The sequence below is a fragment of the Typopeltis vanoorti genome, chromosome 12, assembly GCF_054136105.1.
Source record: "Typopeltis vanoorti isolate ZY-2024b chromosome 12, IOZ_Tvanoo_1.0, whole genome shotgun sequence".
NCBI classification, from domain to species: Eukaryota; Metazoa; Arthropoda; class Arachnida; order Uropygi; family Thelyphonidae; genus Typopeltis; species Typopeltis vanoorti.
The window spans coordinates 12,223,833-12,239,082 of record NC_143560.1 but is presented as its reverse complement, the minus strand read 5'-3'; the positions used below and the strand labels follow the sequence as shown (position 1 = coordinate 12,239,082).

Below are 15,250 nucleotides of genomic sequence, written 5' to 3'. Positions count from 1 at the left end.
CGTGCAGGCTTCTTTCTTTTATCGGTGTCGCACTTCGATGAATTCCCAGGGCCTGGCGCATATTATGGTTGACATCTCCACAGATGATTCCCTACTTTTCTTCGGACATTGAACGGACCCGCAATGCTGGATTCCAAGACACTACAAGAGGAGACTGCGTTTCTGCATACCCTGCTTCCTTTCCACCTATGCACATTGGCATACAACCGCTGCATGCTGCTGCCTTCGTGTGCTACATTGTGGATCTCTTGCCTCTGGATACCTGGATAAATGAGCCCCCCCCCACACCTGGATAAAGACCAACACCTGGGTAAAGACCCCTTCGATACTTCTGTGTACTTATTCTTCCTCTTGCGGTTTCTGGAATAAGGGTTGAGAACCCCTGGCATTCCCATGCAAAGGGGGGGGGGTGACCTTTTAGTTGTTGTTTACTTTTATTGTTCCCGCCTGTTGCTGCACTGACCTTGGGACACGCCTTTGGTTAAGCTTTGAACAATTGAAGTCCCCTTACAATTTCCAAATAAGGCTTCTAAATTTTCTTTCAACTCGGAACCACTTAAATTACATGCCACTTTCAAAGGCATTGACCTTGAAGTACATAGCTTAACATTCCATTTCAGTACACACTTGTATGGTCTTTCGATTCACACACAAAAAAAATTATAACTACTGTTAATATAAACCTTATATACAAACAAATTACCACAATCAGCATAAAAATCACAATTTCTTTCAATATACAATGTTTGTGACCTCTTGTAAAATTCGATGTAAAGTTAATAAAAAAATTCTTACTGCATCGAAATTTTACAGGATTAGTGTGTGTTGTGTGTGTGTGTGTGTGTGTGTGTGTGTGTGTGTGTGTGTGTGTGTGTGTGTGTGTGTGTGTGTGTGTCATAATTGTTAACTTTTCTAAAGCATCTTGTAAATATTCATGCTGTTAGATGTAATTATTATTCAAAACTTAAAACACTGGAGGAATTTTTTTGTTTTCTCAGTGTATCATTTTTCTTTATTAAAATTCTTTTAAAGACAAAGAAATGAAGAATAAATTTTCCTTGCAGGTGAAGCATCAGCAATAGTTGTCAAAGCAGAAGCAAGAGCAAAATCTGTAACTGTGGTAGCAGATGCTTTGAATATAACTGTAAGTATACATGTACACACATATCCAGATAGAATTATTGTATTTACTCATATATTACATAATAGTTGACACTAAATTATAATTTATAAATGTGCATTGAAAAAGTAAGTTATTGTTCCTTCCTCCCTCCAGTTATGGTTTTGAATACTACATAAAGTTAACAGGTTACTTTGATATAAAAAAGCTGCCGAGTCATAACTTTTTTTTGTCACTACTTGCAAGTACAACCATTGTGCATATTTTGAAATCATATTCAAAGAAGCATACATATTCTGTTAGCACAACTGCATCATAAAAGTTGGATTTCTAAATTTTAATTACTCATACACTTGCAGTTTTCCTCTGTGAATGTCTGCTTTATCTTATCTAGTCTTTATTTTCTGCTCACACTCTGTAATTTAACAAATTTGATTCATGACTGCACCAGTTAAACTACTAATTGAGTGTGAGTTTGTAAGAAATATGAACAGAGATAAAACAGATATTATTCCCCGTTAACTTCTGACCTTTACTTTATATCAGTTGCGGCTTTAACTTATCATTTAGCATATCATAAATACTTTCCCCTTCTTAGAATAGGTACTTATTCATTTACATCAATAATATTTACACTATTACAGTTGACCGCAGAACAAAACACAGAATGTGATTTGTCTCCAGAAGTACTTATAAATCCTTCCTTGTACTTATGACAAATTACACATCATATACTTCTTTCATTCACTATAATCCTTACTTGATTCCTTTGACTATACAATCTATCTTTCTTCCAAGTGTATACCTGTTCTTTGATTCCTGCCATTCTGTTGTTGATGTCCTTTTACCTTCAGATTCTAGTACTCAGCAATGTGGCGACTTGTACAGACTTCCCAACATGAGATACTCTGGCGATGGACAGTAAAACTTCGCATGGTGGTGGTGGACCCAGGGAAGGAACTGGACTCGGAAAACTCCAAGACTCCTTTGAGATACGATGCTTATATACACCCAGGACTCTGCATAGTACAATTAGCAGTGCTCAGTATTTCCATATTTGGAAATGCGCTAACATCAGGACTCGTGATGACATCACACTTCATGCAATACACATTTGATTAACATGATGGTTTGCAAATAAAACATTAATTCCATACATGAAATTTTTGTACTTTTACACATAATGACAATTGTTTATATTTTTTTTTTCCCTAGACAAAATTTTGCAAAACGAACATGATACATCGTTAATCATGTGAGATTTTATACCTCCTGTCTTTCACATATAATTAACAGTATAATACACGTGCTTCATATCTTAGTTGCTCTATAATTTAAGCCATTCCCAAGTAAATTGATTTGCAAATCTTGGGTTTTATATGATCACTTGTTAGGTTAAATGATAATTACTGAACAAATATTGAACATATGAATTTATTTTTAATATGTCGGCATGGTTACTTTGTCATCTTCAGGAAACAGAATGGTATGCTGTATAATGCAATGAACATTAGAAACTAGTCACCCAGATTACAAAAATATACATAATGAATAATCATGGTTGACTTTATTGCTGTGTTAAAAGTAACAATGCCAATTATGGTTCTGATATATTGCAGAAATTTGGATGAAGGAAAACCAAAACCATATCAGTGATCACAAAAATGCTAGAAGCCATGTAATAGGACTTTAGAATGACAGTGTAGGGTGTCTTAGTTTCTAATAGTCTTGTTACCATATGTTGTACAAATCATTGTTCTTTGAAGGTGGCTAAGCATGCCAAAATCTATCATGACCAAATGGCAGTTATGCTTCTGTGGTCTCTCACTTGTAAAAGTTATTCGCTGTAACTTTGGCAACAAACAGACCAGAGCTTCCACCGCTGTTGCACTTGTATTGTTCATTTACATGATTATCCACACAAAAAACTGATCTAATGATCAATTTTTTGCATGGGTAATGGTTGTAACCACTGGCTGCCATCCACTCTGTGTAGAATTTTTCTTGCGTAGTCCTTGAATCATTTATTGACTGATACATCCAAGGGCTGTAGACAAGGTGTAAGACCACCAGGAATTATGGCCACACAGGTCTGCATGTCTGAAATTTGTTTTACCATTTCAGTTTTTACTATTACTCAATGGTGATTCTCTTCAACCAAATTCAAAAATATCTGAAACTGCTATAACAACATTCACTATCTATTTCTTAAAGTTTTAAACTTTTTTTCATTTCGTTTTCATAAAATAAAATCAGGGGTGCAAGATATACACAAGGGCAAGTTATATTTGAGTAAATACGGTAACAAAACTGTATGTGGAGAATGTCTCTGGCATCTACTGTAGGTTGCAATGAAACATCCTGTTTGTGAATTTTGGTGCTCCTTAGATCTACAGAATTACAGAGTATTTTCATATTAACTGATCTTTGATCTCTTTAGGCAGTAGTTAAACAACTTGATTAAGGTATCCTTAATCAAGGACATTATTTACATTCTTCCTCTCATCATCACCCTACCGAGAAATAGAGTATCATAAAAACCATTCAAAACAGTGTGTGTGATTCTGGTATTTAAAAAATAATAATAATAAATACACCCATTGACTGCCAACAATTACAAATATATGAACTAAATTTGCAGTTACTTTACTGTACATTATTATAAGTAAAATAGCTGTGATGTTGAAAATGTATATCCTCAAAATAGTTTTCACACCTATAAAAGAAAACTTCCATTATGCTAAGGTACACCCAAGTAACCTTGTTCAACTCTTAAGAAGTACAGTGTATGCAAAACTTTCTGCTCTTGGGGCATATTTTATATCAGATGGGTCACTTGAGAGAAATACTCATGAATGCTGACAAAGAAAGATCATACAAATTAAGTTTGCCTTATACTGTAAATGAAACACATCAAGTAATCTGGGAACCAACAAAAATGCTATATGTTTAGGTTAATAGTTATGTTCATAGGTTTTTAAAGAAGCATCTCAGATGGTCCAATTCAGTATAATAAAAACCTAGGTATCACCTTTTACAATAAAGTTACATGAATAATCATAAGTTTCATGTACAGACTTAAGTGCTGATTATCACTTTTTTGGTACTTTTAGAAAGGAGATGACAAAGTAGTTTTATTTGTAATATGAATCCCGCTGATGAAAGGAAAACCTGTTTGATGTTAGTATCTTTAGATGGACTGAGAGGTAGATAAACTGGAAACCCTGCTTTTCATCAAACATGAAACTCTTAACCATGTTCAGGCTTCGAGTAAGCAGGATTCCAGTCTTACTCCAGGTGATGAAATTTATCTTACCACTTAGACATCCCCAAATGTTCATGTCCATAGTGGGATTTCAACCAGTGTTTTCTTGATTGGGGAGGGGAAGTGACTACTCATCCAAAGAGCCTCACTATAATAGCTGAAATAATTTAATTATTATTTTCTGTATACCAAAGCCAAATTGACACAATACAAAAGTAATAATATATGCACAAAGGTATAGTACCATCAATAAGTAAGAGCTGAAGCAAGAAAAAATGCAAAACATAAACTCTTCAAATAAGTCAGTTTGTGGACAAGATTGAATGACTCTTTGCTGTTGTGGTGAAAGTCTGAGGATGAAAGTTTCCTGGATATATGGAAATTTGCATTTCCTTATGTCTAGGATACATCTCACATTAGAGGGGGGGGGAAGAAGTTAATTAACAGGGCAGTATTGACTTATCCTGATGAAAATGTTCTTACTGCTGAACTTAGCACATATGCAACATTTTTAATAAACCCATAGCTACAATTCTCATCAGGTTAAAAAAAAAATCTTGCTTCTCTGCATTCCTTATAGGCAAAATCATCTTATAAAACATGGCATTGTTCATTAGTGCACATGCAGACTTGCATGAATAATTCTGTGAGTCTAATTTCCTACTGTGTTTAGTACTTCTATGCTTAGAAAAAATCTCCATTGTAAAAACTGGCAATATACACTTCAAAAACATGGCTCAAAACTTGTTACCAGTTCTTTAACTTCATAAAATAATATCACTTAACTTCTATCCTTCCTTCCTTCCTTCCAATATCTGAAACTATAACTGTGTTCAGATCAGTGAGTCATTAAACATTAAGAGAGTTCACAATTCTGTACTACTATACCAAACTGAAAATATTAATAATTGCTTCTTTAACACATTGACCATCATGTCAACTACTAGACAACACATAACAGATGTGTTCTTCTGTGTGGGCAAACAATAGTAAAACTTCTCTTTGTTTTGAAAACTTTCTTTGGAAAGTTCTGATAACAACTAGAACAAAAATTATATTAAAACATGTGATATAACCACAAAAAGAACATCTAGTAGCAGAGTTATGAAGGTACCCTATGTTTTTATTCTTATACCCCCCCCCCCTCCCTCACAGAACACATTTAAAATAGTATCCCTCAATGTATGCACCAACACAAGCCTATGTCGTGGTCTCACAACACACATTCAATGAGTGATAAAGTTTACAAAAGAAACATACCAGAAAACCATCCTAACATTCATCACGCAAAAATGCACATAAAATTCCTTAAAAATTGCCTCAATCACAACGTCATGCCAAAATTCACGGCGGTATGTGGCAACAGCACAATTTCCGGAAACAAAAAAATTTGCTATTGAACATTCCAAGCACTCATAAAACAGTCCCTAAATGAGAGATTTAAAAAGAAAAAACAAGCAAGTTCACCAAACAAAAAACAGATTGAAAACTTTACTGACCCAAATGAATGGGCAGTTTTTTCGGAAAGTACCCAATCACACATCAATGATTACACACAATTAATAGAAGCTCGACATGCAAAAAAATGGAATGCCCTAACAGACGCCCAATACAACAAACATGCAGCTTCCAACCCTTTAGATATTACCACCTCGCAACCCACACAAAACAATTCCATCATAAATCTATCACATCATAACCTCACACCCGACGAAATTGCCATCCAGAACAAGAAATTAAACTTCGCTGTATCCCAAAATATACCAAACAAAAACATTATTATTGAAATCCAAGCAAAACTGAAAATGACCCAAACAAAGAAATAATATTCCAGAAAATAAACAACATCATTAATAGCAAAATAATAGTAAAACCCAACATTACTACCACCTTACACAAAGCCCTGTTATCATTAAAAAAAAAAAAAAAAAAAAGAACCTGAATATAATGATCACAAAAGCAGACAAAGGGGATACAGGAGTCATCATAAACCAAACTGATTACCACAAAAAAGTGCTCCACCCACCCTTAATAATAATAATATATATATATTATGTAAAAAAACCCATGTTTTTTCAGATTAATTCTCCCACATTGCCTCCCCCCCGCACACACACTTTTTACAAAAAAAACCCTTCCTTTAACAGCTTAACGGCAGAAGTATGTACATCGCAGAAAGAAGACAACCAACAACATCCAAGCAAGGTATATCCAAAATTTCTTCCTCTATTATTCTGCATATATTTGTCTCTATAATACATCAGTAATACCCTAAGATTTTTGAGTAGAAAGCCAATGACACAAAAAAGGAGCACTCCTAAATGAAAGCAGGCGAAATAGCCATAAAAATAACAATTCTTATATTGTCTTACGTTCTTTCTTGTGATTATATCAGTTGCTTTAATATCATTTTTGTTCTAGGTGTTTATCAGAACTTTCCAGAACCCCCCCTTGTATATATAGATTAGGTGCCTGTAATTATAAAGTTGTTTTAACTTTATATCCAAACACAATCAGCAGCCACCAAAAACCTTTGTTTCCTTTTCTGTTCAAGACACTACTTTAATCTTTTACAGCTGCTGACTCTGGACAAATCCCAAATCTACCAAATTATGGAAATATTGCTCACATTTGGGGTGATGTGCCAAAATCCTCTCTGAGATTGCTCAATGCTATCCAGAAGAGTGTAATCCAATTAATTAACGATTCCTCCCTCTCTCTTTCTCATGGAACCACTTCAATCCCTCTCCCATAGACATTCAGTTTCTGTCTTATGCCTGTTCTGCAGATACTTCTGTGGACAGTGTTCTGCTGAATTGGTTGCTGTTATTTCTCCACTTTTCTCCAAAATCAGAACAAGAACTGATGCTAACTAACACCCATTTACAGGCCAGCTTGAAACTTGCTGGACCAATTTCTCTGCCGTCTGTTTCATTCTGTCTACTTCTGCTCTGTGGAATAGCCCTCCCCTCACTCTGCCTTCCCCAAAGAATACAACCTTCAGCTGTGCAAAAAAGAAAAAGTGAAGAGATTTTGCCTTTCTTCTTTACCCCTCTTGCCCACATACAGCACTGATATGTTAGTTTCAGTGGTTGGTTTCTTGTTCTGTTATCTTATAATTCTCAAGATATATGGTACATTATATTTACTAAACTATAAAATATATTGAGTTATTAAATTAATATCCATTTCACTGTGGTTACATGTAACTTTTCTCAATAATGCTTCCTCTTTCCTTTTAGGTCATCATCATATCAGTTGATGTGATTGCAGTGAATAGTTTAAACATTTTTTTTTTTTTTTTAAATAATGAAACCTGTGGTGCGTTCATAATTAGAAGAAACACACGTATAAACCACAGTGAAAATTATTTAATTGTAAATATTTCATCCTAAGTATCTTAGGACATCATCAGTACAGTATTTAAACAAAATTAGGAATAACATACAGTTAGGGCGCATGATTACAATAGAATCTCATGAAAACGTGCATAACATGCTAAAGTAGTACAACAAAAAAAAAAAAAAAAAAAAAGTTAATTATTTAACACAATTTTGTATGATAATTTCCCATACTTTAGGAATAGTAAGAACGTCGTTGCGGTTTAGGTTTGGTCTGTGTAGTAGGGCTTCAGAACTTTTTTTATATAAACGTTCATGTTTAAATAAAGATCTATGTAAAAGTTTAGCCTTTTCCCAATGGATCCTATGGTTTGGATTTTCAATTCCGTGTTGAGAGAGGCCAGATTTCTGCGGTTTAAAAAGACGAATGTGGTCTTGATGTTCCGAGATGAACAGACCTACCTTTCTGTCCAAAGTAAGATAATTTGCATGAGCATGGAATCTCATAAACACCAGGTAACATCAAGGGTGAGAATTTGTCCTTAGGAGAAGGTAATAAGTTGTAAATTTGGTTGATAGGTTTGTAAGTAGTGGCAAAATTGTATTTCTTCATAATTTTAGAAAGACGTTCTGAGATGCCTTTAACGTAAGGTACTTTAATGTCCTAAGATACTTAGGATGAAATATTTACAATTAAATAATTTTCACTGTGGTTTATACGTGTGTTTCTTCTAATTAGTTTAAACATTCTTTTTGAAAATGGTAACACATTCTGACTAAACAAAATTTATCCTTTTTTTTTCCCCCATTGGGAATGTATTTAATTAAATGCAAAGATGGTTTCAAATCACAAATACTGGTCTCAGAATTTTTCTTTTTTAGGAAAATCATTAAATTTATCGTCTTTTCTTAATTAGTTTATGTACCAGTATGAAGTAAGTGAGCCTGCCAAGTGCAATATATTTTATATGTCAGAGTTTTGTTTGGAAAAATTTCTTTATATTTAAACCATTAAATATGAACAATGAATTAAATTATTCCAATAAAAATATATTATGCATATTTCTTATAAAAATAATAAAATCAGCTATAAATAATTGAGGTGGATTCTGGTATGAAGACATTTAGAACTATTGACTATAAAAAAATAAAAATTGCTTTATTGGCTGAAAAATCTTGATTAATTTCATGTGCTCTGTAGTACATTTCTTCAGGTGAATTACAGTAAATTAATTAGAATGACAGAAATAAAGATGTTTTACTACTTTACTACACTAATAATAAAAGAATTTTGTGCTAAATAGTTAACAGCAGGATAACATCATACTCAGTGGATATTGTTATGTTTAAACATATAGTTTGCATTGTGCTCAAGATTTTTGATGGCTGGAATTGATGTAAGATAATTGACTGATTTTTGTTACATAGTGTGAGGTATGTAACTCAGTAACCTCCTTGAATTTTTCAAGCAGTGATGCTCTCAATTTAGGGACATTTCTGTTTGTTGCCAGTTGATTTTATAGACACGTGTTTTTTTTTTTTTTTTTTCAGTAAAATATTATGAACAGCAGGAAATCTTGGAATCTGTATTTAAGTTTTGTAGATCTAGAAAAAAATGACAAGATTCCAAGAGAAAAGCTGTTCAAAATACTACAGTGATATGAAGTAAATTGGACATTGTACCAAATGATACATTGTCTATATTTAAGCTGTAAGTCAGCAGTTAGAATTGAAAGAGGTACAGGAAGGTGTGCACATTATCTCCACTGTTATTCATCGTCTGTATGGATTTCATTATGAAGTAAAGTGGTATTAAACCTGATATCAGCAGTTATTCTTGTTCTATACATTCTCCATTCTGAAAATAGGCAACATAAAAAACTTCAGCTGCATTCTGAATAGAGAATGTATAGAACAAGTAAAACATTTCAGCTATTTTAAACTATTTTTAGTGAAGATGGCAAGTTAAATTTGATAATAGATAATAAAATCAGCAAAAATGGTATGGAGAGTGAACTAAATAAATTTATCTAGAATAAGGGACCAATTAAAACACTAAACTAGCAGGATACAGTGTTTAATTAATGGATACAAGACCTGGGTTAGAAGAATGCCGTATACTGATTGCAGTAGTTTTGATAAGAAATTAGAAATTCAAAGAAGCTGCTGAAATATTATGTACCTCTCACCTTATATAACAAAAAATCCGTGAATTATGTCATGTCCAGCCTTATTCAATAAAATCTCAACCATATGGATCTCAAATATGTTGCACACTGCTTCTTAAGTGTGATTGATTTCATTTAATTGTTGAACTGTGTAAGTATTTGATTCTTTTACTGTTAGCTTATATGTAGTAAGTGGGTCTTTTTTGTCTTCCTATTTAATTTATTGTAATTCTCTTGAAGAAGTGTAACACAGTATAAAAAAAATTCAGATTTTTCAGCCAGTAGAGCAGTTTTATATCTAACAGTCTGAATATGGTCTTCATACCAGAAATCACTTGCATTGTATGTATCCTATCTGCAGAAGATTTAGGAATCTCCTTCTTCCACTTTATGAGACCTACCACAATGATGTTTATTGCAGTCCATCTTTCTACCATTTTCATGGTCTTACAACTGGTCTTCTAGTACGTGGTTCCCATTTTCTATTTATCTAATTATTGTATTTTGGCATTGATGTGCTTTTGCCATCCATTCATTTATTACTAATTGTAAGGTACACTATTTTAATATATTTCTTCCTTTCTGATGTTATTAATTTTTTTTTTTCTCCCGCAATTTTCTTCAGTTTTCATTTTTGTAGTACTGTTTAATATTAAGCCCCTGTTTGATATTAACTGTTTTTGCCTTTTGTTTCAGATGCATAAATTAAAACTGTTCTTGTTATACTTTTATATATGTGCTGGTCTTAATTACAGTACTGAGATTTTTATTTTTCCATATTGTTCTGTTTAAACATCCAGAAATCTTGTTTGCCTAAATTAAGCACTTCCTCTTTTATTTTATGTTATTCATTCTGAGTTAATCTAAATTCCAAAGTATTTGAAATTCATCACTTGTTTCTGTTTTTGTTTGTTTTTTCTATTGATATTTCCATATTATAGCTGACATATCTGCTGGTAATATAATACTTCTCTTTGTAAATTATCTTGTCTGACACTATTATTATGTCATCTGCATAGCAGATCAGATTTCATGATTTTATTTAGAGAAAGTGTGAAGTTGTTTTATTTGTACATTTTTAGTTGTGTTTTTTCTAAATGCTTAATCCATATTCCACTGTAAGAAATACAGAAATGAATTTCATGATGATAGCATGTTTTATTAATTCTGTAGGCCTTTTCATCTAATTGTACCCTTGTAGAAAGATACAGAACTAATTGCAAACTTCAACTTCTGCAACATGTAACACTGTCTGAGCAGAGGGAGATTCTGCTGTCCATAAGATTCCATACCTGATCATTACCTAAAAGAATTTAGTTTTTAAAGTTTGATGTGTTTACAAAAAAAAAATTAAATAAAATAAACTGCTGAGTCCCCAAATTTTTTTTTTTTTTTTTTTGCTGTTCTTTCATAGTCCCGAGTAGTAAGGAATTCTGAAAAATTTGAAATTTTCAGGGAAATAATCTTTTTTTCACTAATATCAAAGTTTGGTTTTTCAAGAGCCTCCATAGCTCAGTCGGTATGGATGAAGCTCTTTGGGTCGGAAAAACCTGGGTTTGATTCCCGTCAGTGATGTGAGGACCTTTATCTGGTCTCTTTCGACAAAAGGTGCGTTAGCCAGTTTCATGTGGAGGTAGGGTTTTTTTTTCACCCAGAAAGTTGGATTTTTTGTCCCCCAGAACAGGCAAATTGGCCCTGTGAACACACGCATCTACAGGCATAGGGCTAACCAACTTATCCTCGAGCCAGGTGTGGTTAGGAAGGACTAAGGACAGCTCTGTAAAGGCCACTAAGTCTAATACATAAAAAGGAAGAAGAAGGTTTTTCATTGCTCGCAAAAGCAACTGAAGAAGCTTAAGGCTTTGGAAATTATGGAAACATAGCAAAATGGATAGCATCTCTACTTTTTTACCAGCAGGCCAGGAGTTCAAAGCCCATTATTAAATTGCTGTTTTGAGGTGTTTATGAAAGTGTTTATGAGGTGTTTTGAGGTGTTTATGAAAGTTAATATTTGTGAGAAACAAACCTTGCTTATTAGAAGAATCAGATGGCATGAAAAAGATTACATTAGGTTTATAGAGCAAGATTTCTAGTTTATCTAATCCCAGACTCAACTTCTGCATATCACTGATGATTTGTAGATTCCTGCTTTTCATAGGTAATTATAATAATAAAACATTGTGTATTATGTTGAAATGACAAAAAATGTGCTGTATTTAATTGTCCTTTATGATTATTGATTAATGTTTTATGATATTCATTTGCTAGTTTGGCAGTAATTATTGGTGTGTGTGTGTGTGTGTATATATATATATATATATTTTTTTTTTAGCATGGTGGTAATGCAGCTTCATTAGTTATAGCTGAACAGTATGTAAAGGAATTTGGTAATCTAGCAAAAACTGGAAATACTATAATTCTACCTTCCAATATTAGTGGCGTGCCAGGAATGGTTGCACAGGTTAGATTTATGCTTTTTTTTACTCTGTAGTATAGTGAACTCTTACTATTAACAAACTCATAATGATTGCAAGAATAGTTTATTATGGGTTTGCTATGCTAAAGAAAATTCACTTAGCAACAAATTATTGGTACTCGTATTTGTAAATTTAGGGACACAAAAACACACGTGTTGAACAGTTTATTTTATTAATTACTAATAAAATAAAACTCGACATTTCGACCCCTGTATCGAGGTCATCATTGGAAGAATACAAGTGTATACGGAACCAAGCTACATGCTCATGCCCTGTATTCTGGTAAACTGAATCTACGTAGTTAGTTAATCCTTTTCACTAGCCTGACCTCTAGTGATAAAAAAATAAAAATAAAAAATAAATTTAAAAAAAAAAAATAAATAAATAAATACAACTATAATAAACTGCTAAAGTCCTCATGTATTAATATTCTTCTGGATAGTTCTGATTGTTATAATATGATTTCTTTCAGTTGCTGTTGAATGTTACAAACACTTTCTTAAAAGAAAGAAAATATTATTGGTAGTTTGTTATAATGATGTTTGCTGTAGTGAGAGTTGGTTATATCATATTTACCAGAATTTAGTTACTAAATTCTGGTAAATACCAGTAACTACCCATTTTCATATAGTTTGAATTAAGAAGCATCTTTGATGACTACCTTCAGATTAGTATAGCACTCTTTGGTCTGTGGATTTGAAGAGATATTCATTTGAGCACATTTGGGGAAACATTTGTACACTTTGCTAGGAAATACCTTAGTTCAAATCCCATCTAACACAGTAAACATCTGCAAAGACTTTTTTAACTGATATAAGTCAGTTGGTCTCAAAGGAAAGAGTGGGGGGACAGTTTCCTTCCTATAAGCTTCCAGCCCCATGAAAATGGACACTAGTGAATACATATAGTTAATAAATGTAATACTTTATAAATAAGATTAAATACCTTATATTAGCAGTAGAAAGTTTTTTTTTTTTTAACTTGGGTATATTATGTATTCAAGATACCAAGTAATTTTATATAAACTTGGTTTTAATCCATTAAAACCAAGTTTATATAAAATTACTTGGTATCTTGAATACCTTATATTAGCATTCAGTTGAATTTATAAAAAACAGGCCAAGTTACTTGAGACATAATATGTATTCAAGATACCAAGTAATTTTATATAAACTTGGTTTTAATCCATTAAAACCAAGTTTATATAAAATTACTTGGTATCTTGAATACCTTATATTAGCATTAATTAAGATTAATTAAAGGATGACAATGTTATGTTTAGGATCTGTTATTAGCATCCCAGTACTTACTGCAAATTTCCTAGCTCATACAGCATCTGTCTTATCTCCCTCAACATTCACTGTCAAGACTAATGACTTTCTCCAGCAACATATTACATGAGAAAAATTAGTTCCTTATTTCCATGTTAACCACTGTTCCTTAACTTCAAGGGATGATTACTATTTTCTTTCCTATCGTATATACCTTGTCTAGTTAGAAATACTGTTACAACTTGAACAGCACATAAACCTTTAATCTATGAGTAAGTCATTTACAGCTTTCAAACCACATTTATACCTCTGAATCAAAAAAATTAGAATAATCAAAGAAAATCTGTTGAATGATTTATTGCATAGAAAATGATTATTACCAAATAAGAAATAACATCCTCTAAATCTACTTAGTTTGTAGATTATATAGATTGTAGGTCAGTGGAAGTGGTGATAGCACTCCACAGCGATAAACTGCTTAACGAAAGAGTGTCATGAGTTCGATTCTAGTTACTGACTATAGGAACTTTTTCTAATCTTTAGCTGGTCTGGTTGGCCGAGTAGTTAGCGTATCTGCTCTCTGTGCTTATCGTTTTATATCTACAGGGTAGATTTCTATGCTCTCCTCAAAATCAATCAGGAAAAATTTGGAATATTCTAATATTTTGAACCACACAAAAAATCATTCTAATTTTGTGAATGTTTTCAACAGTTTTTCTATAATTTATATTACATTTTTATGTGTTTACATGGTTATATAATCTTCAAAGTACATAGATTGATGATGCTAATTCATGTTATTTTCTGTGCGATAAATTAGAATTGCAAATCATTCAAAAACTATTCTAATTTTTTGATTCGGAGGATATGTAACTAATAAGCTTAAACATATGACAGACATAATGTTAACATAGATTTTAAAACAACAGGGGATGAAAAAAAAGGTCACCTGGAGGTGTGTAATGTGCATATAGCTGCACTCAATGTTCGAAGTGTATCCCTTTTGTCTTCACGCATGCCTGAAGTCTGTGAAGGCATATTGATGGCAGCATGCACAATGTCCACTGAAAATGCTGCCACTGTCTGTTCCAAATCCTTCAGGCTGGCAGTTCTGGGGTGTCGTTTCTTGCAGGCTACTCTCTCAAGCTCCAAACACAATTTGAAGTCCAGCAGATTCAGATGCAGTCATGGAAAAGAAGAAATCATGCTGAAAGTACTAGCAAGTAAATTAGAATGTGCTCTGAGAGAATATGGAAAAAAAATGTAAGAAAGCAAAACATTATGTAAAACCAGCTAAACAAAAGTCATGGGGAGATTTTGATAAAAACATACAAAATGAATATCAGGAAGGTGGAAAAATATTCTGGAGACTGTTAAAAAAAGGCTTAGAAATTGAAGAAAGAGTAGTAAAAGTTCTGAAAGGAATCAGAGATGATAAATGGGACATGAATACTGAAGATAAAGATATTCCAGATGTCTGGAGTCATTATTTTGAAAGATGTCTAAATGAAACAAGCAGTGAAACATGGTGGAGAAAAATATTGAAGAAGAATGCAATTAGGAATAAATAGGGAAATGCAGCTGGAGTGAATGATATTCGAATAGAAA

General features: G+C 32.8%; 1 protein-coding gene across 1 annotated transcript in view; it reads left to right on the top strand.

The window, feature by feature from the left end:
* The window catches only part of Stoml2 (stomatin like 2), a 154,744-nt gene that overhangs the window by 131,980 nt on the left and 7,514 nt on the right, over positions 1–15,250 (top strand). Inside the window, exons 9-10 of the mRNA XM_090401638.1 lie at positions 1,065–1,144; positions 12,227–12,355. Coding sequence (XP_090257764.1) covers positions 1,065–1,144; positions 12,227–12,355 — 209 coding nt within the window. The remainder of the gene's footprint in view (positions 1–1,064; positions 1,145–12,226; positions 12,356–15,250) is intronic.